This window comes from Cyphellophora europaea (genome assembly GCF_000365145.1).
Source record: "Cyphellophora europaea CBS 101466 unplaced genomic scaffold supercont1.11, whole genome shotgun sequence".
Taxonomy (NCBI): Eukaryota; Fungi; Ascomycota; class Eurotiomycetes; order Chaetothyriales; family Cyphellophoraceae; genus Cyphellophora; species Cyphellophora europaea.
The window spans coordinates 141,497-167,127 of record NW_008481799.1 but is presented as its reverse complement, the minus strand read 5'-3'; the positions used below and the strand labels follow the sequence as shown (position 1 = coordinate 167,127).

The 25,631-nt window shown below is 53.5% G+C and overlaps 10 protein-coding genes across 10 annotated transcripts; 6 read left to right on the top strand and 4 right to left on the bottom strand.

The window, feature by feature from the left end:
* Window positions 1-936: 936 nt before the first annotated feature.
* Window positions 937-1,701, top strand: HMPREF1541_09723 (uncharacterized protein; the record flags this gene model as incomplete). Its single annotated transcript, XM_008714396.1, has 1 exon — window positions 937-1,701. The coding sequence occupies one exon, from the start codon at window positions 937-939 to the stop codon at window positions 1,699-1,701; it is 765 nt and encodes a 254-aa protein (XP_008712618.1).
* Window positions 1,702-1,947: 246 nt separating this feature from the next.
* HMPREF1541_09722 (uncharacterized protein) lies at window positions 1,948-3,987 on the bottom strand (the record flags this gene model as incomplete). Its single annotated transcript, XM_008714395.1, has 2 exons — window positions 1,948-2,241; window positions 2,971-3,987. 2 exons carry the CDS (start codon window positions 3,985-3,987, stop codon window positions 1,948-1,950), a joined length of 1,311 nt encoding a protein of 436 aa, XP_008712617.1.
* An 817-nt stretch (window positions 3,988-4,804) lies between these two features.
* Window positions 4,805-7,042, top strand: HMPREF1541_09721 (uncharacterized protein; the record flags this gene model as incomplete). The annotated part of the gene is made up of 1 exon (XM_008714394.1): window positions 4,805-7,042. One exon carries the CDS (start codon window positions 4,805-4,807, stop codon window positions 7,040-7,042), a length of 2,238 nt encoding a protein of 745 aa, XP_008712616.1.
* Window positions 7,043-7,337: 295 nt separating this feature from the next.
* HMPREF1541_09720 (DNA repair protein rad18) lies at window positions 7,338-8,849 on the top strand (the record flags this gene model as incomplete). Its single annotated transcript, XM_008714393.1, has 1 exon — window positions 7,338-8,849. One exon carries the CDS (start codon window positions 7,338-7,340, stop codon window positions 8,847-8,849), a length of 1,512 nt encoding a protein of 503 aa, XP_008712615.1.
* A 344-nt stretch (window positions 8,850-9,193) lies between these two features.
* On the bottom strand, window positions 9,194-10,636 carry HMPREF1541_09719 (uncharacterized protein; the record flags this gene model as incomplete). The annotated part of the gene is made up of 1 exon (XM_008714392.1): window positions 9,194-10,636. One exon carries the CDS (start codon window positions 10,634-10,636, stop codon window positions 9,194-9,196), a length of 1,443 nt encoding a protein of 480 aa, XP_008712614.1.
* A 719-nt stretch (window positions 10,637-11,355) lies between these two features.
* Window positions 11,356-12,682, top strand: HMPREF1541_09718 (uncharacterized protein; the record flags this gene model as incomplete). The annotated part of the gene is made up of 2 exons (XM_008714391.1): window positions 11,356-11,451; window positions 11,516-12,682. The coding sequence occupies 2 exons, from the start codon at window positions 11,356-11,358 to the stop codon at window positions 12,680-12,682; spliced, it is 1,263 nt and encodes a 420-aa protein (XP_008712613.1).
* Window positions 12,683-13,214: 532 nt separating this feature from the next.
* HMPREF1541_09717 (uncharacterized protein) lies at window positions 13,215-14,596 on the top strand (the record flags this gene model as incomplete). The annotated part of the gene is made up of 7 exons (XM_008714390.1): window positions 13,215-13,477; window positions 13,527-13,637; window positions 13,690-14,025; window positions 14,077-14,212; window positions 14,270-14,277; window positions 14,336-14,471; window positions 14,537-14,596. 7 exons carry the CDS (start codon window positions 13,215-13,217, stop codon window positions 14,594-14,596), a joined length of 1,050 nt encoding a protein of 349 aa, XP_008712612.1.
* Window positions 14,597-16,318: 1,722 nt separating this feature from the next.
* Window positions 16,319-17,496, top strand: HMPREF1541_09716 (uncharacterized protein; the record flags this gene model as incomplete). Its single annotated transcript, XM_008714389.1, has 2 exons — window positions 16,319-16,732; window positions 16,789-17,496. 2 exons carry the CDS (start codon window positions 16,319-16,321, stop codon window positions 17,494-17,496), a joined length of 1,122 nt encoding a protein of 373 aa, XP_008712611.1.
* A 569-nt stretch (window positions 17,497-18,065) lies between these two features.
* HMPREF1541_09715 (uncharacterized protein) lies at window positions 18,066-22,079 on the bottom strand (the record flags this gene model as incomplete). Its single annotated transcript, XM_008714388.1, has 3 exons — window positions 18,066-19,636; window positions 19,690-19,851; window positions 19,982-22,079. 3 exons carry the CDS (start codon window positions 22,077-22,079, stop codon window positions 18,066-18,068), a joined length of 3,831 nt encoding a protein of 1,276 aa, XP_008712610.1.
* A 729-nt stretch (window positions 22,080-22,808) lies between these two features.
* HMPREF1541_09714 (pre-mRNA-splicing factor ATP-dependent RNA helicase PRP43) lies at window positions 22,809-25,109 on the bottom strand (the record flags this gene model as incomplete). Its single annotated transcript, XM_008714387.1, has 1 exon — window positions 22,809-25,109. One exon carries the CDS (start codon window positions 25,107-25,109, stop codon window positions 22,809-22,811), a length of 2,301 nt encoding a protein of 766 aa, XP_008712609.1.
* Window positions 25,110-25,631: the final 522 nt, after the last annotated feature.

Sequence of the window (25,631 nt, the reverse complement as noted above, 5' to 3'; positions counted from 1 at the left end):
AGAAGAAGAAGAAGAAGAAGAAGAAGAAGGAAAGGCCTTTTGTACTTATTTGGTTCTGGTGTTAGGTGCAGGAAGCAGTAGTGTATTGTATTCGCGATGGTTCCTGAGGTGACGGGAGAGTGAAGACGGAGCAGCAGCAGCAGCAGCAGCAAAGCAAATCTTTACAAGAAGGAAAACAAAGGTTCATCGCTGCCCAGTGAAATCCAGGTAGGGTACTGAAATATCGGGCTGTCCACGGCGTATGGCCTCTCCCCCGGGGTCAACAGCACAGGGCTTACGTGGACAGTTCACGTCAGGAACCTTGAATGCATCTCGAGAGGAACGCCAATCGGGACGGGGGGACACAAAATCTACCTACGGATCGTTTTTACCTACGAACACAAGCTTTCGGGTGCGGTTAGAAGCTTTGGTTGGTGAGGTAATTCGCAACCCCCCCTGGCAACACCCCTGGGTCGCCAGGTTTTATTGCATTTTGCTAGTTGCTATTCTCGGAAAGCGAGATGGATTTTCTTGGATCTCCTCAGCTCGTTTGTGTTCCAAAGTCGGCTTACGCAGGCCTTTTGGCTTCGCGCTCACGAAGCCCCTGCTGAACTTGTTTTGGAGTGCCAGCACCCGAGAACGTCACTGGCTGGTGAGCTAGGCCGCGTGTCTCTACGGGTTGGGCCTCGGTGAGACCCGAACGAAGTAGTCAGCCGCATTCCGGGGCCAGAACGGTCGAGGCTTGGTCTTGAACGTAGCAGTTGGCAGTACAGTACTCAGCTTGCACGATTCTTGCTTTCTCGCGCTCTATATGAAAACTCCTGCATGGAGGAGGGCGGGCAGCATGTCTATCGTCGCTTTGGAGTCTGTCCCGCCAGTGGTTCCTGAAAGTGAAGAGATGTCGGCTGACTTGTCCCGCAGAAGCGCGAACTCGGGCCTTATGCGTTCGAAGGGCAGATGCCTGAGGCTTTACATGCCTTGCTCGCCAGCGAAGATGAATCCAACAAGCTGGAGGGGGTGATACCCAAACTGGCTCAATTGTTTGAGCACGACAAGCGCAGCCAGGTGGCTTATCTCTGCACTGATGTCGTTGTGCAGGTGTCCAAGATCCCATGCGAAGGTGCCACGTTCTGTTGCTATCGGAATATCCAGATGTTGGCGTTAGGCGCTGGTCTAGCGGCGGAAGGTATGAATGTTCTCCGGATGCAGGATATGATCGAGAAGGCTTGGGATGAGGGCCATAACCCGTTTGGAAGGGTTCAGACGGGTGGAATCCGGGGTACACGGAAGCATGTCGGGACTTTTGAGGTTGAGGCACTGCTGTTGAGCCTTGGAGTTCCTTGTACCGTGAAGGGCTATTATGGAGTCGGCGCGCAAGAGGAACTGCTGGACTTTGTTGAAGGCTACTTCTCCTCGGCCGAAGAAGCCAAAATCGTCAACTCTTTGTCCAGGGTGCGCTCAACTAAGAAGGCGCCAATCTATCTGCAGCGGCCGGGACACTCCTTGACTATCATTGGATTGGAAAAGATGGTCAACTCCAAGAGAAGGCTCTTGACACTGGACCCGGCGTGGAAACCGCCCTCTGAGATGCAAACGGCACGTCTACTACCAGATTCAGTCACAACGCATTTCTTGCGGCGACACTGGATTCTATGGCAATACCGCAAATCGTGTAGATACTTGCGACGCTTCAATGCCTTTGAGACGGTGCATATTGCCTGAACTAATACGACGTACAACAATTCTCGGCAGATGATACATCGGGGCCTTTCGCATGTACCCGGCTATGCCACCTCATGTCGCACTGCGTTTCCACACGGGCTCACGGTCATGGGTCAGCCTGGGATCTGACTCATGTCGTTGCTGAAGCATCTAAACACCAGTGCTTCTAGCTGCTCGCCTGACATAGCAATTGGTGGCTGCACGAGACCATCTTGGGGAATCAAGAGGTCTGCATAAACCCTGGAGCTAGCCTGCATTGAAAAGCGGCAGTTCGAGTGCCTGCATGGCCGTGGTGCAGTCGAAGCTGTCCGCCGGCGATATGATTGTGCTGCGATCCGCCATCGAGACTGCCTCGGAACCTGTGTCGACAACGATTTCTGGGTGTGGGTACGAAAGCCAGTAGTTGTTGACAATCTTACAGCTCGCTTCGATCAGCACTTCACGCCACGTCGTCATCGTTAACATGCCGCGGAATCTACAGTACCGAGAGAAGATGTCTTGTGCGCGGGCCTTGCGGAACTCTTTGCCTGAGTCGAAGTCCTTAGGTTCGTTCGCGTCGATCAGGCAATCGATTCTGTGGGCCCAATCGAAGATATAGTAATGTGGTGGTCGACCACCACAGAAATCACAAGGCTTGGATCCTTCGCGCCAACTCGACCTCGAGGTTACGCAGCTTGAAAGTTCGTGAGTAGTGCTTCTTTCGATTGTCACCAGACTTTGGTACGTCTCATCTTGGTGGCTGGTAAGGAACAGCCGGGAACAGAACGAACACAGGCAATGTTGCTCCATCACTTGGGATCTTTACAGGCCAGTCAGTGTCATATCTTCTGTGGGAGTTGTGCTGGGATGGATGGACATTCACTGCGGTGCGACAAACGTGGCTTACCTTGAGTCGTCCTCATCACATGCTTCCATTTCATGGAGCATATCTAGAACATCATCCTTAATAGTCGACACGTATTGGACTTGCTGAGTCCGGTACCCATGTACTAGCTTTAGATGCTGTTTTAGTGCGTCCTTTCGAGAAAAAGTACGTTCTCCTTGGGCTTTTGACCAGCACTTGCCCATGTCATGGCTGCAGTACATTGCATCCTGACGACAAATGGGGCATATCAGACTCCGAGAGGTTGATGTTTGGGGTAAAGGCCTGCAGATCCATCTATGCTTGTTCTCATGGACCGCTTCTACATGTCTCTTGAGCGTGTATGCTCTTGTAAACATTTTGGCGCATTGCGAGCAAGGGATTCCAAGTCTCGACGCCGGACGTACAGCTGCCCGTGCATTGGAAGAACCGAAAACACGACGACCACGTCTTGAACCTGTCGAAAAGACGCTGCTCGTAGACGCTACACTGTTGTCGGTCGAATGCTGATAGCTATGCCCAGAAAAGATGCTGCCAGACGCTGATAACGGCTCATCAGGCCCAATCAGTTCCGGCGAGGATGGATTTGTGTCGGTCAGCGCATGAACTGCCTTTGTGGGACTTTCGCTTGGGCTTGTGAGGTGTGTAGGGCGATCGTTGCGTTCGAGTAGAGCTGGCACAGCACTATCCCGGGGAGAAGCGGCCTGATTTTGGTGCACCGTCAGCAAGTAGAACTCGAGCAAGGTGCCGTTGAAAGTTGCAAAAGCTTCTGCTGAGTTCGCTTGATGCAGTGCTGCTGCGCTGCCGCAGACGTCCGTGTAAGAGAGCGCAGAGTCAGCACTGCTGGAAGATTGGCATGAGCGACGACTGGGAGGTCGTGCTTCAATCGATAATCCTGGCCCATCAGAATCTACGTCATGCCCGGAGACTTTGTCGGCCTCCTCGCACGTTCGATCAATGGTACCTTCGAACCCAGTCTGCCACGAAGTCGTCAAGGGTCGGTCTTGGAGGACGAAAGGCGGATCGTAGATCTGACCTAACTTCTGTCGGTGCCGCCTTCGAAAGTTGGTAAAGTATTGCTGTACTTGCTTGGGCGCCAACCCTGTTGCATCAGCAAGTTCCTTCCGGCTTGAAGCGGTCAAGTACGGCTCGTTTGTCGCTGCCGTGATCCATTGATCCATTACCTCGCGCTGCTTCTTGGTGAAACGACATGGTCGACGTTTCTTTGCCTGGCGTGAGGCTACTGCTTCTGGTACTAAGTAGCTCTCTAACCTCCCATTTGACTCGGTGTTGACACCCGCAGTGTTGGATGGCTCTGAGGGATCCGTAGAGGTCCACGGGTTGCCTGAGCTGGGATCAAAGTTATCAAAGTCGATAAAACTGGACAACAGCCAGTCATCGTCGGCAGGGTTCGGGTAGGCCATTTGACGTTGCAACACGGGAGTCCTGACTCGGCAATACCAGCCTTGTCTATGATCGCAGTGACTTGTGTCACAGAATTACCACTTTTGACCGCAAACTTAAATCCCTGAGGCACAGAAGGAGTCATAATAGTATCATCGCATCGCACACGAGGAAGATTGATAGACGGAAGTCAGCCATGTGATGCGCTGATGCTGAGGACGTTCGCACCATGAATGTCAAGATCTTGCGCCTGGCTCGTCTGCAAAGACGCTATCCACCAATAGACATGCCAGGCTGATGCAAAACCCCGAAGCAGCCTAGTCGAAGCTGAATGACATTCAAGGTGCTCTTGAGCCTTGGCTCGAGCCATGATTTGACCAAAATAATCGCTACCTCGGCCATAGAGAACAGCTTTCGAAATTCTTCATCTTCATCGACGAGGGCAACCGGGTAATTTGGGCGGAGGGAGCTGAAGCATTACTGCAAAGTCGAACAGCAGTGTGCGAGCAGGAAGACAACGGTATGGCGAGGTAGTTGAGTAGTTGAGGTACCTGAGGAGACGTCGAAAGTTCCTCCGGCAATGCCAAGGCTACGGTGGCGGGCGCGGCCTCTGAGGCTCAACGGTCGTCATCCTGCATCTTCGGCCATTCCTCTGTTCTGCTATCACATACCTCCTGCGCTGCTCTTCCTAGATCGCCCACTCGCAGCAGACGCACGAACACTAACCGTGCCAGCCCCCGCTGATGTCGATCGACTTTCCACAACCTCCGCCCGTATCACCCAATGCGACCGGCCATCATCTCACAACTCCCATCCTAAATCTCCGGATCGCTGTCCATGACCTCCCCGGCTGATGACGATCCTCTGCAACAACAAGATGGCGAGTCCAATTCCTCTGTCGATGTACGGAAAGCGAGATCGCCTACAAGATCAGAAGCTCCGAATGCATCTACACATAGCCTTCCCCTCCGAGCTGCGAGTCCATCCCTCGCTTCTAGAACCACCACATTTGCAAGCACTCTCTCTCGATCATCCTCTCCCAATGGCAGACTATCAATGTCCCTTTCCCGCTTCGGCCGCACTTCGATAGGTAGTCCGTTAGCGAATCCTTCCGAAAATTACGACGAGATTCGTACTTTGATCGTTCGCGCCTTTTCCCCTTTGGTCGCAATCTGCGCGGCGGATGAGGCAGATGTGCTTGCCCGTAGTAAAGGCATAAAGAACGACTTTGCCACTCTCGTTCGTCCATACGGAGAACGAATCACCGGTAAAGTGGTGGTTAGGGACAGCGTTGGCGCATCTAGAGCGTGGGATGATTTTGGCGTTCATATCGCCGAGTTGGGAAAGCTTACTCGAGATGCCGCCTCTCCGCCGACTACCAACGAGCTGGATCGGCTGGAAGAGCTCATGGAGCAGGCCGTTGAACATCAAAATGCGCCAGAAGACGATCCCGTAGGCGCCTCGGCATTCTATCGATACTATCTGAGCCGCGTATTGCAGGGACACCCTATAAGCCCGCACGAAGCATTCCTGCATCCCGTGTGCGCAGTCATCGTAATTACATCTGCTACACCACAACCGATCGATACATTGCGTAATTTGTATCAGCAGACAGCCCAAGGCTCAAGAACGTTGCCGCCATATGCTAACCCGGAGTATTTGAGATACTACGTCCTAGTCCATGATGAGGACCGCGACGATTTCTCCAAGACCTCTGCCTTGTTTGACCAGATGAAGAGGCATTTTGGGTTGCATTGCCACCTTCTCAGGCTCCGGTCTGGCACGCCCACCGATACTGACGAGGTGGAGCCACTGCCCAGTTGCGAATGGCTGGCACCTTCGGATGAACTATCACAACAGTCGCAGAACACCGACTTGGGCGACGTTGATGAGTCTCACGAAACCTTGATCTTCTCAGCCGACGCGGCCGCTATTCGAGCTTGTCTTCGGGAGCTTGTTGCTCAGTCCGTAATTCCACACATGGAGCAGCGTATAGCCCTATGGAACGAGCAGGTCGCTTCTCGCAGAAAGGGTATTTCTGGTCGATTCATGTCCATCTCACGTCGGTGGGGAGGCTTCGGTGGTTCGGGTCGAAACTCTGCAACCACTGGACTGACAGGTTCGGGATCAACTGGCAACTATGATGCTGCGCTGGGCTACTACCGACAAGATACTCCGGAAGCGATTCTGGCCAAACTTGCAGCCTTTGCATTCATGCTGAGGGACTACAAGCTTGCTGCATCTACCATGGAGCTTGTCCGATCCGACTACAATAATGACAAGGCTTGGAAGTATGCAGCTGGTGCCAATGAAATTTGCTGCGTGGCTAGCTTGCTCAATCCATTGACCGGTACAGCCAGCGCGAAGTTCAAGCTAGACACGTTCGATCAAATGCTGGACATGTCTCTGCATTCATATGCCACTCGCAGCCGAGATTATATGCTCGCACTGCGAGCCATGCTACTCGGTCTCGAACTCCTCAAGGTCCGCGGGAAAGCAGCAGCTGAGATAGCTGCCAAGTACGGCATCAAAGCCATCGAACTAGGTTTGGTGACCCCAGGCAGTATCGGCCATGTACTCCTCAGTGAGCGAATCGCAAGTTGCTTTGGTGGCCAAATTGGCGCGGGCGGTACTACAAGTCTGGGCACTAGAAGGCGCAAGGCGGCTCTCTGGAACGTGGTGGCTGCTGATGAATGGATGAAGCTCGGAATGGCGGCATATGCCAACGAGCGGCTTGACGAAGCGCGCGAGCTGTACGCTGACACCAAGTACGGCGACTCGATAGCTCATTTCACAGAGCTCGATGGATTTATGCAACAGCTGCAATTCACCATTCGAATAAAGTTGGGGCAAGGAAAGAGGAATAGAGGCCTAAGCGGTGCCAGCGAAGTAATGCAACAGGAGGTTGATGATGAGACAGTAGAAGATATGGGTGCGCACGACCTGGAAAACAAGGGCCATAGAAGGAATCTGTCGCTGGTGACCACGGGTGCAGTCATGGAGGCAGGAGCACCTAAGAGTCCGGTGAGGCTCAGGTCAGATCCGCTGACTGCTGCGGAGGACGACTTTGAATGAAATGTATGATTATCGCCTCCAACGTATGCTCCAGACTTTTTCTGTTTGAGAAGATTGGAATCGGGTTCCACAGAGCGACGCTGTCACTCTTTTCGATTTCATCCCAAAGTTCTGCCATAGCCTCAGCCTTGCGCAGCCTCGTCGCCACGCGTGAAGGTGGGAAAGTGCGAGCGCGTCGATTTCGCGATTCTCTAGTCATCAGCTTTGGTACAGTTCTACTCAATTAGATCAGCAGGACTTGCATTTCCTGCGTCGCAACTCTTTCTTCGCTAGCACTTGCAGTCAGGCTTTTATCATGGATGCATCAGGCGTGGCCGACAGCACAGACTGGCTAGGGACACCGCTTGCCGGTCTTGCGCCACTCGAGTCGTCCCTCCGTTGCCAGGTCTGCAAAGAGATCCTCAGCACCCCTATGATCACGAGCTGCTCACATACCTTCTGCTCATTATGTATACGACGATACCTAAACCAAGAAGGCAAGTGTCCTTCGTGCACGAAACCCGACCAAGAAATGAAGTTGCGCAACAATTGGGCTGTACAGGAATTCGTCGAGATCTGGTCAAAGAACAGGACAGAGATTTACAACTTTGCCACGACCGCCAATACAAGACAGGAGTTTGGACAAGAGGAGCGACCGAAAAAGCGCAGACGAACTGCCGCTGAGCCAGTTGTTGTGCAGAAAAGCGGGCTGGAAGAGCGGCGGAGTACACGAAGTCAGAGCAGACGAGTTGCCTCGCAGACCAGCGTCTCGGCAAGCCAGACACTCCCGTCCACACAAGAGGAGATAGGAGACAGCGAAAGTGGCAGCGTCTACGGGGACTCGCCCAGAGTCGACAGAAATCCACCCCACGCAGCTACTGAGGTGCACGATGGTCTGGTCGCTTGCCCCAACTGTAATCGCCGCTTGCGCGAAGCACTGATCAATTCGCACCTCGACAAATGTTTACAGGGTCTCGCTTCACCCACGCCTCCACCTCCACGGGCGGCATCCGCGCGAGCGAAAGCATCCTCACCTGAACCACAGATACAAGCGGGGACCATAGCCTATACTACCTCCAAGCTTACACCAAACACCGCTGCTCGACTACCCACAATAAATTATTCCCTACTTACCGAGGCAGCTATGCGCAAAAAGCTGAAGGAGTTGGGGATTCCTAACCACGGCAACAAAGAGCTGATGCGTAAACGCCATGCCGAATGGGTATCTCTGTGGAATGCGAACTGCGATAACCGCATGCCGGTGGGAAAGGGGAAGCTGCTTCGGGACTTGGATATATGGGAACGTAACTTTGGGAAGGACGAACGGCAGCGGCAGGGAGCTGGAGGCAGCGGCGTTATGGAGAAGGAATTCGATCGCGAGGGCTATATGGAAAAGAAGAAGGACGATTTTGAGGACTTGATCAGGAAGGCGAGAGAGACCCGGGCCAAAAAGCAGGCTCCGGCAACTGAGGCCGAGGTTGAGGTATCGACCACGGAGTCTACGACTTTTGCAGAGAGTTGCGACAACATCGATGCTGCGCCTGCTCTGTCGGCGGCGAATGACGCCGACATCACGATGGGCGAAGATACGCCCAATGGGGATGCTGCCGCCACGCCAGCCCAGATGCTGGTCCCAAGCACACCTCCGAGGTCGTTATCACAAACGAATGGTCTCCATTCGATTCAGCCACAGCCGCTGCAGGACAGGATCGACCTCACTTCGCCGCCGACGGCGACAGACAAGGGCGCAGATAGTGGGAAGGCTCCGCAAGGCACGAACCAGGAGCAGGAACCGTCTCATTCCCAGCGACTCAGCCAGACTGTTTGAGCGGGATTTTTTACGGTCGCACGTCCATTGTATAAACTTAGACCTGCCATGGCAGACCATGGTCGGGCCTTGCAACAATACTCATGCCGCCCTCCACATCAGCGCCACAGCCTCAAGCATGTTTTGGGATATACGCAATCGGCTTGTACGGATTCCATCACGCTGTAATGTACCACACGTTGTGAACGACATTCCCTAGACCAAGCCAATGAAAGACGTGAATGCCCCATCACATCCAATGCGCTTGCAGTTCGCCTAGCTTGCCAGCCCCGTCCGTGGTGGCTAGATGCCCCCCGTCACCATTGAATACGCGATTGATGCAGTAAGGGCATGTAAAATCCATCTCAAGAAGCTTCCTGCACCGCTTCCTTCGGCATCTCTTGTTTGCGCTCGTCGATCTTTCTGCCGTCTAGGTCCAGGCTCCGCATATCCTCCACACTCTTCGCCAATTGCGCCTCCAATTCTGTATTTTCCTCTTGCGCCTTCCTCTCCTCTTCTTGCTGTTTCTGCTTCTGTTGTAGGTCCTCCAACTCCTTCAACCGCGCCTCTGTCTCTTTGACCTTCAGCTCCTCCTCCTTCTGGCGCTCCTCGCGCTCCATAGCCTCTAGCTCGTCGTCGACTTCCGCGTCCGCCACGTCCGCGGCGCCGGCGTCGCCGAGCGGTTCCGAGATGATCTGCTGTACTTCGCCCGTCTTCTGCATCTCCTCGCGCAACTCGTCGAGGACGGCATCCACGCTATCCACCGAGCCGACTTTCTTGTTGAGGGTCTTGAGCGCCGATGCGGATGTTTTGAGTGTCGCTACGACCTCGACCTGATCTGCGGCTTGCTGGATCTGGGTGTAGACGTCTTCGAGTTGCTGGAGGGTGGCTGTGCGTTGCGCAAGAGCGCGTTCTGCGGACTTCTTGGATCGTAGCGCGGCGAGCGCGGTGGTTTTGTTTTTGGCGGTGACTGCACTGGCTGCGCGTTGTTGGTTCTCGTTTACACTGGCTTCCAGTGCTGTCGTCTGAAGTGTGAGCGACGATATCAATGATTTGAGATTGGCGACGGCGCTATCCTCTGGAGTAATTGGCTCAGGTCGCGTCGAGGTTAGTGGCTTGAGTTTGACAGTCTTGTCGTCGTACGTGAGGATTGGGTTGTCGCGAGATAGATAGAGTAGCAGCACTTCCAAGTCTTTGGCATTTAGCGGCGTGGAGTGCTGAGCCGTAGATAGCAGCTCAGATATGACCGATCCGAAAGCCTCTCGTGTGTATATGCGGTCTGTTGGAGACTGTCCCTGCCGCTGCTGCCAGGCTAACAGTTTCTTGGTGATGTCCTCCAGAACCGGAACGAGCACAAGATTCCCAGCCTTGAGATTTCCAGACTTGTTGTAGCTACCAGGACCTAGCACACCAGCTGTGCGTAGGCTCCACTTCAGTATGACCCAAGGGCTCGGTAGCCATGTCCTGGCATATATGCTCTTGTCTGCGCTTGCAAAGTCCGACATATCTATCATTTTGCCATCGCGCACCGCATCGTCCAACACGGCGCCGAGGCCGACTGGTCGTCCATAAGTAGGCGACGAAAGTACGCTCAGAAGGCTATCGGAAGTTGATAGTATGATACGCTGCTCCGTCGGAAGGTTGCCTGAGACAGCAAGTAAGGTAAGTGCGGACGTCCACGCGTGCGAATTGGCGGCGAAGCCTTCGGGGTTGGTGGCGCGTAAGTTCGAGAGGTCAGAGTAGAGCGATGGTAGGCGAGATTCGCGGAATGATGGCTCGTTCTGTACAAGGAACTGCACCAGCGACATGCTGCCGAGGTGTCCTTGGGATGTTGTGAAAAGAACGAAGGCACTGGCTGCGACGGTAAACAGCAACGTCATGGTTATCGATAAGGCAGCAGGCTCCACCGGCAAGGCAAAAATAAGGCGGAGAGGAAATCTGCCCTCGGGACTTCGTGCCTTATTCTCACTTTGCTTAGGCTCATCATGGTAGACCCGAGCAAGAGACAACCTGATGTCAAGTCCGGAGGAACATGATTAGCCTGTGGTAGTTCCCTATCCCCGACCTGGCGAGCCTAGGTCTTTTGGCGCAAGCTGGCTCCATTCAGCCTCGGAAAATGCAGGCAGTCGCCGCAGAGCTGGCGAATTAGTCTAAGTACGCTGGTCTAACGCCATCATAGTACAGGATCTATAGGCGGGAAGCGGCGATACAGGCCTCAATCGTCTGACCTCGGGCCCCATCGTTCCCTGCCTATAAGGGCCGCTTACTCATCATCAGCTTACGGCGCTCGTACTCGGTCGCGCTCGCTCCCACACACGCTAATGCTCTATGATTTGTGTTGTACCATGTTGACTGAGTCCTGTCGTCGTCCACGTCGCAAAGACGCTATGTTTTGTAGAAAGTTGTCGCTTCCGCGCATCGTCGCATAAGTGCTTGTATTGCCACTACTGATGCTTCGACAGCTAAGGAAATCAATAAGACCTACAGAGTGCTCGATATCAAGCGAAGAGTATAACAGCGTAACAATATGACCCTAGCCACCAAATCGGCCGCCTTTAGCCACAAGAGACCCCATCGGAAGTCCAGGAATGGTTGTCAGCAATGCAAGCAAGCAAAGATCAAGGTTAGTGCTTTGTTCGATCTTTACTGATCTCGAACCCAGTACTGAGGGCTAATGCGTTTCTTAGTGTGACGAGTGCAAACCTTTCTGTGGCCGTTGCAGCAGGTTCCAAAACAGATGCTCGTTCGTTGAGTTGCAGCCCAACATCTCGCCTGCTTCACGCACGAGTGCTCTATCATCACCCACGAGTCCACCCCCAGTCGGACTCAGCGACAGCGCTGACGACGATACTCCCAATCCCTCGGAAGCACTGCCTACAGTCACTCGCATAGACTCCGAGGTTAACAACCTCGAGCTACTACACTTTTACACTACATCAACAAGTTTAACATTATCCAGCCGTCCAGAGCTGCAACAAATCTGGCAACAGGCAGTTCCTCAGATTGCCTTCAAAAATCTCTTCCTTCTGCATGCCATTCTGGCCTTCACCGCGCTACATATCGCACATCTTCAACCTGAACGCAAAGGCCTCCTGCACGCTGAGGCTGCTGCCCACCATAATACCGGACTCAGATTGTTCCGAGATGCTATGGCCAACATCACCCCTGAGAACTGCGATGCTTGTTTCACCTTTTCGTCACTCGTCGCCGCTTACGCATGGGCATCTTCGGACCAGCATGGCAATTTGTTCTTCTCAGATGCGGCGACTTCTGAGACCGACTCCAGCGTCGAATGGATTAGCCTCCTACGAGGTGTCCATACTTTGCTCAGGGCAGCGGGCGAATGGATGACATCCGGTCCAATGCAATCGCTTTTGAGACCACGCCAGATGGACCCCGAGTTGGCAAGGGTGCTTGATGCTGAAGCAATTGCCAAGTTGACAGCATTGAGCAAACTCTGGAATTCAACACCAGGGAAGTTCGATAGTGAAGATATGGCAACATTGAACGAAGCGCTCTCGCTGCTACGTGAAGCCCATGGCTTGGTGGCATCGGCTGCCGTCGACCGGGACATTGATGTAATTTTGGTGGTCTATGGGTGGCCCATCCAGGCACCAGAATCGTTTTTCACCATGGTCAAAGAGGAGAGGCCGGAAGCTCTAGTAGTATTGGCCCATTACTCATTATTGCTGAACAAGGTCGACCACTTCTGGTACATGCAAGGAATGAGTAGACGTCTACTTCAGACTATCAACAGCAAGCTCAGCAAGGAGTGGGAGTGCTGGATTGCTTGGCCACTCCAGAATCTCATACTGACCGAGTTTCGGAATCATGGGGAAAGGATCAATTCATGATAGAACCATCCCATTTCGTGAACCTAGACTTAAACATATAGTCCTGTGCAAGGCGTTGCCAAATTGAACAAGCTTGTAGTGAAAGCGTGTCCGGAATGCGAGATCCAGATACGCATCCCGCTGTCCGATGAGCGAGATACGGGCACGCGGAGCGAGTACCGGTATCGCACCACATGTACCGACAACCGAGCATTGAAACTATGACAAAATGTACATCTGGATGTCAAAGCAGGGGCCCTACCTCTGATGGCTTGTTGTCCCTCATAAGGCCGGCCATGCCTCAACTACGTAGCTTGGACTGGTGTTTCGTAGGGATGCGTGGGATAGGCATGACCGCCATCCCAAGAAACTACAGCGTAAGACAGAACATATAAGAAGTCCTCCCCCGTCCTCTAAGACATGCCAGCACTCAATATCACGAACTTCATTCCAGCCACAAACCAACGCTGTTGCTGTTGCGATGCAGGTCTTTCTTGCGTCTCTGTTCCTGCTCCCGGTATTGGGACGCAGCGTCCCCACCACCGCAGCCAAAATGTGCAAAGAGTATAGTATCACCGTGAATGCGACCTCTGAGAACTACAAATGGGCTCTTGATCCTATCATGGGCAACGATGACAGAACAGCTATCAGCGCGCAGATCGGGCGACGTGACGTGGCTGACGTGTTTCGCCCACTCAGTCCTCCAACGGAAGCAGAGACCGCGGTCTATACGATCGCTGGGACATTCTGCGAGCCTTCCAATGAAGGCAGCAACACGCTTCTGGTGGCAACCCATGGTGGAGGATACGACAGAGCGTACTTATGTCCTTCGGCCACTGATCATCAGCTGCTGACTGTCAACAAGATACTGGCATCCTGGTGTTCAGCATGAGAAGTACAGCTTTGTCGATTTTGCCATCGCGAAGGGGTTCTCCATTTTCTACTACGATAGAGTATCCACTGGCAAGTCCCAGATGTAAGTCGAACGGTCACTTTCTACACCCAGGCTAAACGTGCCGTTGTCACAGTATATCCGGTTACGTCGCGCAAATCTCGAATCAAGGAGCCATCCTGAAGGGCATCGTCGAGCATGCCCGCGCTGGCCAGTTCCCTAGTCCTGCCAGCAACAAGGTCGTCCTTGTTGGCCACAGCATCGGAAGCATTGTCTCGAACTCAGTTCTGCGCTCCGATCCCGCCCTGATCGACGCTGCCATTCTCACTGGTGTCGCTTACTACGGCGTTGACAGCTCGCGATCCCTGCAGTCCCGACAATCTCGAGTCGCAAACGCCGTCGACCCGATAAAGTATGATAAACTGGATGGCGCATACAACTTCGCTGTCGACAAGTATGCAAATGCTGAGAAGTAGGGAATCTCAAAGGCGTTGGTCGTTTCAATCACTAATAGGAGGCACAGTTTCTTCAAGTATCCGTACTATGATCAGGAGGTACTCCAGTGGGCGGAGGAATACAAGGTGCCATCGTCCATCGTGGAGGATTTGACTGTCAGAGCGACTAACACTACCTCTCCCGAATTCGAAGGTCCAGTACTGGTGAGTCTTCGGGCGTTGTGTTAAACAAAAACCATTGCTGACCAGTGTCCTTTCTAGATCATGAGGTGAGATATAGTTGAAAGCTCAGCTACAAGTTCCAACAGAGAAACTAACAGCTCATAGTGGCGAATACGATTTCGTCGCCTGCGAGGGCTACTGTCCTGGTGTTATTGAGAAGGGAGCCAGCGAGATGTTCCCTGTATCCAAGAACCTTGTCACTTATTCGCATCCGAACAGTGGACACTCCATCAATCTTGGCGTAAGTTGTCCTCAAGCATGAATCACCTCAACTTGCGCAAAAGCTGATCGAAGGATCACGTCTAGTTGAACGCCACGGGCTCTTTCGAAGTCATCACGGAGTTTCTGAAGGGTAATGGCTTCTAGATGATATCTGCAAGACCTTGGTCTATGTGAGAGACAGACAATATGTTTTTCTTAAAAGGACGTTTGGCGAAGACTTAGGGCTCAGAACGCGGTGTTCCCCCGATATGTCAGCCACCTGTCGCACGATCGCTTGATAGTAAGGGTGAAGGGACTCAACTAGGATAGATTTTTAAGAGTCGGTCTCGAACTACTGCCTCAAATCTTCTTGTTGTCTGACGTTCGTCTACAAATGGCTCTGGAGTGGTGTCCAAGTCTTCCAGACGAAGCCAGTTTGCGAGACCTCATGATTGCTTTTCAAGCTCCCCAATTGATACTTCCAGGACAACTCGATTTTTGGTCCGAATATATTGAGACAGCGGTCAGCAGCTGCAAACTGCAAGCCCCACCTCGAGATATGAAGTGAGATGAAAATCGCGATCTCAAACCTGAAACTGACACGAAGGGTGAGGCTCGGTGGTTGCCTTGTTCCCGACCAAGGACCCTGTGCCAAGGCTGCTTAGATAACTTTCCAGGCAACCGTAGTGGGAACCTCCAACGTCGTGCGGCCGCTGGCAGCTCTTCAGTTTCAGTGGATCAGTACCCGGCTGGATGACAATTGGCTCCGTTTGAAACGATTATCAGCAGTACTACCTCGCCGAAGAACAGAATGCTCATGGCCCCGTCCTCGACATGGTGACTATCAAGTCAGGTAGTCTGGCTATGAAGGACGACCCGATGCCAGGGCTGTGCTGTTCTGTCAAGCTGGTGACGTCGCTTTCTGGGCAGCCAAGCACATACTTCTAAGTATGCGGAGCGAACCCCCACTCCAAGAGGACGGTCTGAGATACGATTAGATACTTCGAAAGACTGGTGTCCCCACAAGGGTGGACTTCCCACGTATATAGGGTATGTGTCCCGATAGCCTTTGGTTTGTTGTACCAGGGTCTAAGATTGCGAAGAATTCTCTGATCGGCACCATTTGCGGGAAGGGTGGCAGCTTGGCATGAAATGTGAACAGGAGGAGGCTGCGAGTGCGCGGCAGCTCGACGCTTGAGCCGAGTCAATCAAGAGGAGCAAACTTCAAAGTACAACCGTAAACTATTCAAAAGCTAGTAGAGGACACTTAAAGGCCTTATGCTTTATTACGTCAAACACATTGGGGGCTATTATTTGTGAGTTGTTATTGCTATAGAGGGTCTTCAGAAAATTTAGACGCGGTATTGGGATTCCAGAGCACTAGCACACATTCATGCTTCGAAAGCCTATATAGATCATTTCTTATCCTGACACTCCAACTTATCGTTCGGCCGCGATGTGTTGGCCATCCTATCGAATCCGTCAGGTTCAGGCCAAGGCTTCCCAGGTTGCCTCGTTGCCTTACTTCCCCATTAGTTATAGTTCTAGCTTGGAGTCTACACAGCGAACGAGATACTCACTACCGGTGTTGAATAGCTTTTCATCATTCGAGACCTGTTACTGGCCACAGTGACGAGACCTAGTGCCGGCTTATTGCGGAATCTAGCAGTCACTGTGCCATGGTGACCATGAGAAGGCAGTCAAGCTTAGGAGTGACAGCAACTATGACCGTGACTGAGAGTGACTGCAACGATGAGTTATGGATTTGGCATTCTCCTCAAAACTTATTCTGTGCGGGCAATTTTGTCTACAACCTTTTTACCACTCCGCTAACAACTTTTGTCACTCGAAAGTCCTTTTATTTGTCCATACTTGTGAGCCGTCACCATGGCCTCTAGATCCACTAAACAGCACAAGGAACTGCCAGACAACAGCTACATAATCTGTTTCATTTGCTGGAACCACATCGACCGGGAAGAGAATGAAATCTCGCGCCACTTCAAATCAGCACACCCACAGCGCACCGAATTTCACGGCCGTGGCAATATTCCCTACAACCGCTGTAAGCTGATACCAGCGAGAGTTGCCGCGGAGCTTGTATCGCAGGAAGAAGTTGATCGCCTCAGCAACAAAACCTGTTACACTGGCATCAACAATGACCCCAAAGCACCTGTTGCTTCCTACCAAGAGATACTGAATATGTTCGCGAGTCGACAACTGGCTGCTCCCATTTGGTTAGCTACTATCCCGCTTGTGCAGTTGCCTGCTGCTACGTCAGCCACCAACACCTCTTTGCCAAATGTAGGCACCACACTCCCCCTCCAACCTTTCCTCCTCAGTATTCACTCCTGAACCAGATCGCTACCAACGCCATAGCTATCGCAGCACAAACCCCAGCCCAGCACCAAGCTGCCTCCCAGACTGCCCAGGCACAGAGCCAAGATTCTCAACAGGCAGCCGACAACACCGTCGCGCCGTCTGCTGCCACAAACAGTGGCTACGGCCCCATCAGTCTCTTCTCGGACATCAACTCCGACATCGACATGCAGGACGACCCGTCCCCCCTCAGCAGCCTCTACCTCCCACTCATCGACCAAGAGCCGCACGCCTTCAACTACACCAGCACCTACACCCTCGGCAACGAGCACAAGTTCACCTGCCACAAGTGCCCAGGCTCCCCCTACACCCAGCCTGTCACCGGCTGCCTCCAGTCCATCTTCTGCCACTATGTCGAGAACCACACCGCCGACCTGCGCGCCCGCTTCATCAAACAATACGTCGGCCGCTATATCAAGCACGTCTACCAAAAGTACCAAGACTTCGAAGTCGTTGCCGCCCGGGTCGCCAGCATGGGCCTCGTGCCACACCCGCCCAGCGCCAACGATAGCGAGGAGCACACCGTCAATGTCGCGATCCTGCACTGTTTCCTGTGCGAGGATGAAAAGAGATTCGAGGGCTTCGACGAGTTTGATACCCACATGTGGGAGACGCATATCGCCGAGCGCTGGGAGGTGGCGGAGCAGGTCATGACCAAGTTCCAGGGCGAGATTGAGAATGAGGAGTGAGAATGAGGAGTGATTTTTAGAGACGCCAGGACAGTGTCACATGGTGAACAGGGGTTTTCGAGACGAGGACGGTGGGGAACTAGACTGTCCTGCCACGGGTTTCGCGGTAATGATGGCGACAGTTGGGAACAGTCTTGGGCGAGGAAAGATGAGGAATTGTAGCATTCGGTCGCAAAGAGACTGATAGAGGAGAGACACTACCAGTGCATGATGCCGACCAGCGGCTAAAATCATGAAACCGTGCTTGTCAAAAAGCACAGAGAGGTCTACCACAAGAGAACACCTCTTTGCGAAGACCATGTCTCAGTCGTCTGACGCCTTCAAGACTGATCATGCACCGCAACACTCGTTTCCAGATCTGCAAGCAGTGCCTCCATGTGGGTATCTTCGTGCTTAGAAACGGGTTAGCCACGATCCATATCTCAGCTTCTTCAGTAGGGCAAATCGTCTCTATCAAATAACCACAGAAGGCTTAGCTGACATTACCGCCACGCATGCGAGCAACCCCGAAGCCGTTCCCATTTCCTTCTCTGTATTGGAACTCCTCACCTCAGTACCGAGCTAACGACCTATATCGGCTCATCCCTGGGCTCAATCAACACCTCGTTAACGCTGACATGATCCGGCTGCCTCAAGGCATACACGATCGCGCCGGCAATATCATCCGGACTGAGGATCTGCGCCCCACTCGGCTCACCATACTTCTTGACCGCCTCCTCATCACTGCTCATGGTCAGCAGATCCGTCTGCGTGTTGCCCGGCTGCACGGCCGTGACGCGCAAGCCGGACCCGGCCGTCTCGAGCCTCAAGCTCTGCAGCGTCGCCTCCACAAAGAACTTGCTGGCGCTGTAGACACCCAGACCGGGGAAAACCTTGCGCCCGGCGTCCGAGGAGATGGCGACCACGTGCCCAGACCCCCGCGCCAGCATGCCGGGGACGGTGCCGGCAAGCGCGTGCAACAGGCCCTTACAGTTGACGTCGACGGTGCGGTCCCACTCGTCGGCCAGGCAGTTCTTCATGAGCGTGAAGTACATGACGCCTGCGCACGAGACGAGGATGTCGACCGGTCCCAATTCATCGGCGGCCGCCTGCGCCAGTGCCGCGACCTGCTCCCGCGACGTCACGTCCGTCTTGCGGATGATGACTTTGCCCTCGCGCACCACGAGCCGCTTCTTGACTTTTTCTAACTCGTCGAGCCGACGCGCCGCGAGCGCGAGGTGGCAGCCCTCCTTGGCGAGCGCGGCGGCGACAGCGGCGCCGATGCCCGAGGATGCGCCAGTCACGATGGCCACTTTGCCGCTGAGGGGCCCGTAGCGCGGAAGTTGTGCCGAGCCGCCTTTGCTGTGCTGTAGGGCGGGCGGCTTGGACAGCCAGCCGCGCGCGTACCAGTGCCGCGTATAGGTTTCTAGCAGGACTTTGTCGACTTTGGGGCGTTGCACGGCGGCGCGGAAGGGGCGCGTCATGGTGTTGTTGAGCACGACGATGCCGCGCAGGAACTCGATACTGGGCATGCCAGAGCGGAGGATGTCGATGGTGAAGCCGCCGTCGCCACCTTTGGTGCTGCCGCGCTGCTCGGTCCAGAGGGCAACCCATTTGTCGAATGGCAATGGGGAGGTTAGGTAGCCAAGCTCGGTGAGGTCGGAGAAGACTTGACTGCAGGGTACAGGGTCCGGGTCGCCGAGGTGGAAGATGGTCTGTTGGGCTTGCGTCTGGTTGGCGAGGTGAACAATGGCTTCGCTGACGAAGTCGACAGGGGTCATCTCGGCGCGCCAGCCTTCAACATCGGGATAGTGCCCAATACGGATCGATTCAACGATCAGAGCGTTGAGCAGATCCCACGCGTTGGCGGCGCCGGTGTTGCTGTGACCACTGATCGTACCGCAGCGATGAATGCGCACCGGCAGGCCACGGCGTCCGGCTTCGACAACCAATTGCTCGGCAACCCATTTCGACTGGCCGTACCCATCAATGAGCTTATCAGGCACGTGCTCAATGCCAAGTGTGGCTTCCTCAGGCCAACCACCTTGAGAAGGGGGGAGGACGCCGTTGGTAGAGATATACTGCACCGTAGCGTTGCCCTTGGAGGCCAAGCGGAGGATCTCTCGTGTTCCGCCGACGTTGTCGTTGCGAAGTGCGGCATCTGATATTGTCAGCAAATTCTACTCATATGCAGCTAAAGAACGGAAAGCGTACAAGGATAGACCAGATTCACAGCCGCAGCGGCGTGGATGATAACTTGGGTGCGCTCGGCGAGTGTATCGAACCCCTCCTGCGTCAGTCCGAATCGTTTGCGTGTTAGGTTGGCAGGTAGAATCTCCAATCGCTCCATGATGCTGTCGTTCCAGATGCCGAACTCTAAATCAGGTCAGTACATTTCTGCTGCAGTACAAAACATATAAGCCAGGAAGATGTGCAGTTCCCTCACATTGACTAGAACTATCGATCTCTGGTATGCAAAGAATATTTGGTGCGGATATAGACTTACCAACCATGTTGCGTCTGATGCGAGCAATGCCAGCTGGGATATCATCCTCCGACGGATCTTTACAACGGATGAGACAGATAATGGTCGCGGATGTGTGTTGAAGCAAACTATTCAAGAGGAATGCGCCCAAGAAGCCGGTAACACCAGTCAGGAGCACCGTATCGGCAGAGTTGACTGCAGTCATCTTGGCACTGGTTGCTTTAATGTCTTCATCGAGAATAGAGTCTGCCTTTAGAACAGCAGGTAGATCTGCCTGAACGGCAGCAATCTGACCGTCTCTCACAGCACGGACGGTTTGGAGATGACCGTTGAGAGTCGGTGGATCTGCCAGCCGGGCGACTGGAATGCGGAAGCCGAAGCTCTTTGATAAGCGGGAGGCAAGTTCAGCTAGTGACAACGAGTGCCCTCCGAGGTCGAAAAAGCTGTGCTCGGGGGTGATGCTTGCGGCAGACGTCTTGAGTGTCGCGGCCCAGATCTCGGCAACATCCTCGATGCTAATGGGATCCTTCTCGGGAGTCTTGCGTCCAGTAACAGGGGTTGCAGGCCCCGGAGGCGGTGGGAGACGCTTCGAGTCCACTTTTCCAGACACTTCATTGACTGGAATTTCCTCGATTTCGACCCAGAGGGCAGGAATCATGTACTGCGCGAGAAATGGGCCAAGTGCCTTTCTTGCGCTGGGGCTGTGACCCGACTCGTTGATCTCGATGACGGGGCGATCCTCAGAGGCGTCGTCATCTGGTTTGACGTAAGCAACGAGCTGGCGGTCCAGACCTTCGCCGTGAGCAACAACTGCACAGTGTTTCACAGCTAGGTGCTTCATTATTGCGGTCTCGACTTTTGCTGGTACAACCGAGTACCCTCTGAGCTTGATCATTGCGCCCACCCTGCCAGTGATTTCAAGCAGTCCGTTAGGGTGGATCTTGGCAAGGTCTCCTGTCCGGTACATTCTGGAGCCTGGAGCAGAGTTGAAAGGATCAGGAGTGAAGGCCCTGGCTGTGGTCTCGGGGCGATTGAGGTAGCCACGTGCCAATAGTGGCCCACCAACAAACAGCTCGCCACTCTCACCAAGGTCGACTTTCTGACCAGATTCGTTCAACACGTAGGTTCGTTTGCGAAGCAGCGGCATACCAACGGGACAGTACGTGGAATCTTCGCTGAGTATCTCTTTGATGTCTCCACATGCAACTTCGTGGGTCTCGCACGCGCTGTAAACATTCAACAAACGAGTCTGGGGGAGAGCTTTTAGTGCACGCCGAGCCAGGTCTGTCGTAACAACCTCGCCATTGAGCCAGAGGGATTTGAGATCCGGAAGACGTTTGCCGATGTTGGGGTGCCGTGACAGTACAGCTGCCAACAGGGTTGGTGTCATCAATGTCTCGGTAATTTTCTTGGATGCGAGGAGATCAACTAGTTGTACCGGGTCGAAGCTCGTCTCATCTGGTACTGTGACAACTGTTGCACCACGCAGCAGTGGCCGAATAATTTCCCATACAAAGAAAACATTGCAAGCCACACGGTCACCTGGCTGCAAGTCTTGAACACCGAATCTCAAATCGTACGAGAGCACCGAAGCCCTATGGGGGTTTGCTATTCCTTTAGGCTTGCCTGTCGTTCCTGAAGAGTAAGCCACAAATGCAAGGCGGTCTAGATCGGTGTCGTCTGGAAGGGGCAATGGCTCCTTCGCATGACCATTACTGTCCTCTGTCTGCTTGTCAAGGGTGATGATAGACGTCCCTTTGCGGATCTTGCCCACCTCGGAAGTATGCGTGATGACCACCTTCGGGTTGCTGTCCTCGAGAATTTCTCCGAGTAGATCTGGAGGATGGGCTAGCTCAAGAACGAGGAAGGCACCTCCGGCCCGCAATGCAGCGAGACAGGCGATGACATAGTCAGCGCTCCTCCCCAGAAGGATGCCGACGAGGCTGTCTCGACCAACGCCGAAGCCGCGCAATCGGTCCGATAAGGCAGAGACCTTCTGGTCCAGCTCAGCATATGTGTAAGACGACGAGCCATCTTCCAAGGCCGGCAGGTCAGGCGTTGTCTTTGCTTGTATGGAGAAGAGGGCGGCCAAATCTTTGGTCGTATCTAATATCGTCATGGCAGATCGCTAGCTGGCTTTGCAAAACTGTAGAGTAGATACTGGATCCGGGAACTGTGCCAAGACGGTGTCAGTAAAGGTCGAGCTGTAGGTTTAATGTGATATCCCGTTCAACATTTGAAAGACAATGACATAGAAGCACGGAGATAGCTCGCTTAAAGCTGTTTGAAGGACCCAAAAGCAATTGACAAGTTCTGTTGAGGTTTTGAACCTTGCGTCGTCATTTCCGACCAATCATTTGCAACGTGGGCATATCTCCGCTGGAACTCTGGCCAGGAATCGCGCCATTACCTGGCAGAGCCCATGGGAAGCCGTGTGAACGACTCCATCCAACTTGGCCCGGGTTTGTTTATTCTCGTGTCGCCGGACGCTTTTCGCGGGGTTTGTTCTGGAATTTGATGGTTGTTAGTTGAAGGCTCGTGAATACGGTGTTGCTTTTCGAAATTAGCGTGGCTAAAGGAAGCTACGGGTCACACGAGCACGGCAAGCAGGCGCCCAGGCCCGCCACAGAAGCAATCCTTATCAGCCTCTGGACCTCAGCGTGTCCGAGCATTTGAGGCGATTGGTAGTATGAAGGAGCTGCAGAAGATTGAGAGTCTGGTGAAAACGGAAAACTTGTCGGTGAATCGAAGGGACCAAAGATCCCCAAACGGCTAGCGTGCACAACTGCCAAGCCCCGTCGATTCAACGACAACGATACGTCTATATCTGTACCACCTCGTCTACATTTCATCTGGTGGCCCGCATCTTTTCTCTCCGAGCGACCCTATCCGCCACCCTCATCAGCGCTGTCTTCATCTCTCCCTTGGGAAAGCTGTCGAGCTGATAGTATGCAGGCGAGATATCAAGCAGCCACTCCCCTTTCACACTTGTCACCGTTCGAATGTAGTTCTTGCTGGTGAGCACGAACTCATTGTAGATGACCCATTCTGCCTCTTGTCCCAGTACAGTGCTTGGATGGATGAGCACCGTTTGATTGTCCTTGACCGTGACATATGTTTTGCCATTCGCCTCCTTCTTGGCCACTTGCATGAAGAAGCCAGACACGAGAGCACGCCGAATGTTCTCGTAGTACTTCTTGTCGTGGAAGTCAGTACTCACCAACTCCAGTTCGGAACGCTCCATTATCCTCTTCAGCTGGAGGCGGACATTGTCGGCCGATTGCAAGGCGCGCAAGCTGAGGAAATGGTCATGGCACCATTGGCGGGCATTGGCCTGAGCTTCGTCCGACTTGAAAGCATGGTAGACGTTGAGGAGAGTGAGATGGTCGCCGTCCGGATGAGCAAACAGGTTCTTCATCTCATCTGCCCGCTTCCGTGCTGACGCTGGTCTGACAAACACCTGAGGCACGGACAAGAGAGCGGTCAAGCTCAAAATCTCGTTTGAGCAATAGAACTCAGGCGAGGAAATTAGCATGACTGCCAAAGCTGGGTCAAGAGGGAACTCCGATGCGAGTTTGCCCATGGTGGTGAGGTTGCCATCATCGTCAAGACAGGCTAGATAGTTGAGCTCCTCCAGCGCCCGCATCAGTGTCTCCGGTGCGGGGGGATCCATCAGGTCGAAGTGGACCAGATCATCAATGCCAAGTTTCTTCAGCTCTAACACAGTCGACGACAGATTGGACCGTAGGATTTCAGGGTAGGTCTGCTCAATCAGCTCCTTCTTGAAAGCACCTTCAGTATACAGGCGGAAGCACTTTCCTGGTCGTGTACGACCAGCACGACCAGCTCTCTGCTGGGCTGAAGCCTTGGAGATAGGAGACACCAGAAGAGACTCCACTCTGATCCGAGGGTTGTACACCTTCTGTTTGGAGAAGCCAGGATCAACCACGTACACGATGCCATCAATCGTCAATGACGTCTCGGCAATGTTTGTAGCAATGATACACTTCCTGCCTGGGCGCTTGTTCTTGCCACGAGGTGGAGGTGCCGGCTCAAAGATCCGCTGTTGTTGCGCAGGTGGCAGCGTACCATAAAGAGGATAGACTTTCAGCGTCCCAGCATCCGCTTCTCTAACCATCTCGTCTGCTTCAAGAGAGATCTTGCGACAGGCATCTTCGATTTCTTCCTCTCCGGTAAGAAACAGGAGGATGTCGCCCTCTGGTTCGGTCGCGTGAATCTGAAGGACAGTTCGAAGAGCAGCCTCAACGTAATCTCGCTCTGGCTCAGGCGTATAGAAGATCTCGACAGGATGGGTACGGCCGGGAACAGCAAGCAGAGGAGCATCATTGAAATATCGCTGGAACTTCTGGGCGTCGAGCGTTGCAGACATGATAATGAGCTTCAAGTCAGGTCTGCGCAGTACAACCTCCTTGAGCAATCCCATCAGAACATCGGTGGCAAGTGTTCGCTCGTGAGCCTCGTCAAGGATAATGGTGCTGTATCTCTTAAGCTCGTGGTCGTTCATTGCTTCTCGTAGCAGCATGCCGTCGGTCATGTATTTCAATATCGTTTTTGGACCCGTCATGTCTTCGAAACGAATGCTGTAACCTACCTCCTCGCCTAGCTTGACATCCATCTCATTGGCAACACGCTCCGCGACCGACATTGCAGCGACTCGGCGAGGCTGAGTGCACGCAACGAGCTTGCCATGCCGCTGTGGCATATCATCATATAGCACAAATTGTGGGATCTGCGTGGTCTTTCCGGACCCAGTTTCGCCAACGAAGACGAGGATCTGTGACTTCTGATAGAGTTGGAGGAACTCATCGCGCTGAGCATGGACAGGCAGATCGCGTCGAGATTTCAGGATCGAGATGTAGCGGTCGGAGAATGTGCGGCCCGTAAAAGGGTTGGTGTCGCCATCCTCAGCCATTTGCGCCTGCTTCGCGGTACTCTTATGTCTGTCCATATTGTCGAGTGGGGTGCCAGTTCGCGTAGGAGGCGTTACAGAGCCGTTGCTGTGGCCATTGCTCTGATCTTCGTACATGTGCGCCAGGTACGGATTGTTTCGCGGATCCGTGTTTTCTGAAGATGTCTTCTGTCTTTTGGCTGGTGCGCCTTCTGAATATTCGCCTGAGCGGCTCGTCATGGCGTATTTGATGCTCGTGGGGTCGCGGACGGAGAGTCGGACAAGAAGTACAGATTTGTGGCCCAAAGGACGGCAGTATCGCTTGTGGAGACGAGTAATATGTTTGGAAGACTACCTATCTAGATGTCGCCGTCACCACGGACACCAAGGAAGCCTGAAGAAATGCGTGAGTCGGTTTTCTAAAAAAATGGCAACTAGGAAGTCATGATTGAAAATGTTATCGATAGGCACAAGGCTGAACGTGCCAAGCCAAGGCTGATTACATGCACCAGTCAGTGCTGTGCAGCGCAATAGTCCCGAGTTGTCGTTTGACAAGAGATTTCTCGAAGGCTGCCAAAATGTCGCCTTCGACGGCTCTAGCTGGCTGATGATGAGCCTGTAAGTATGGATACCCCAAGTGCGCTTGGTCTGTCCATGCTACCTGGCATGATAATAGGTGAGCCAACAGCCCGCCAGGAAAAATACCCTGCGGGAAGGTGCTGACGAACTCTCGTGCCTAGAGGGTCAGCACCTAAGGGACCT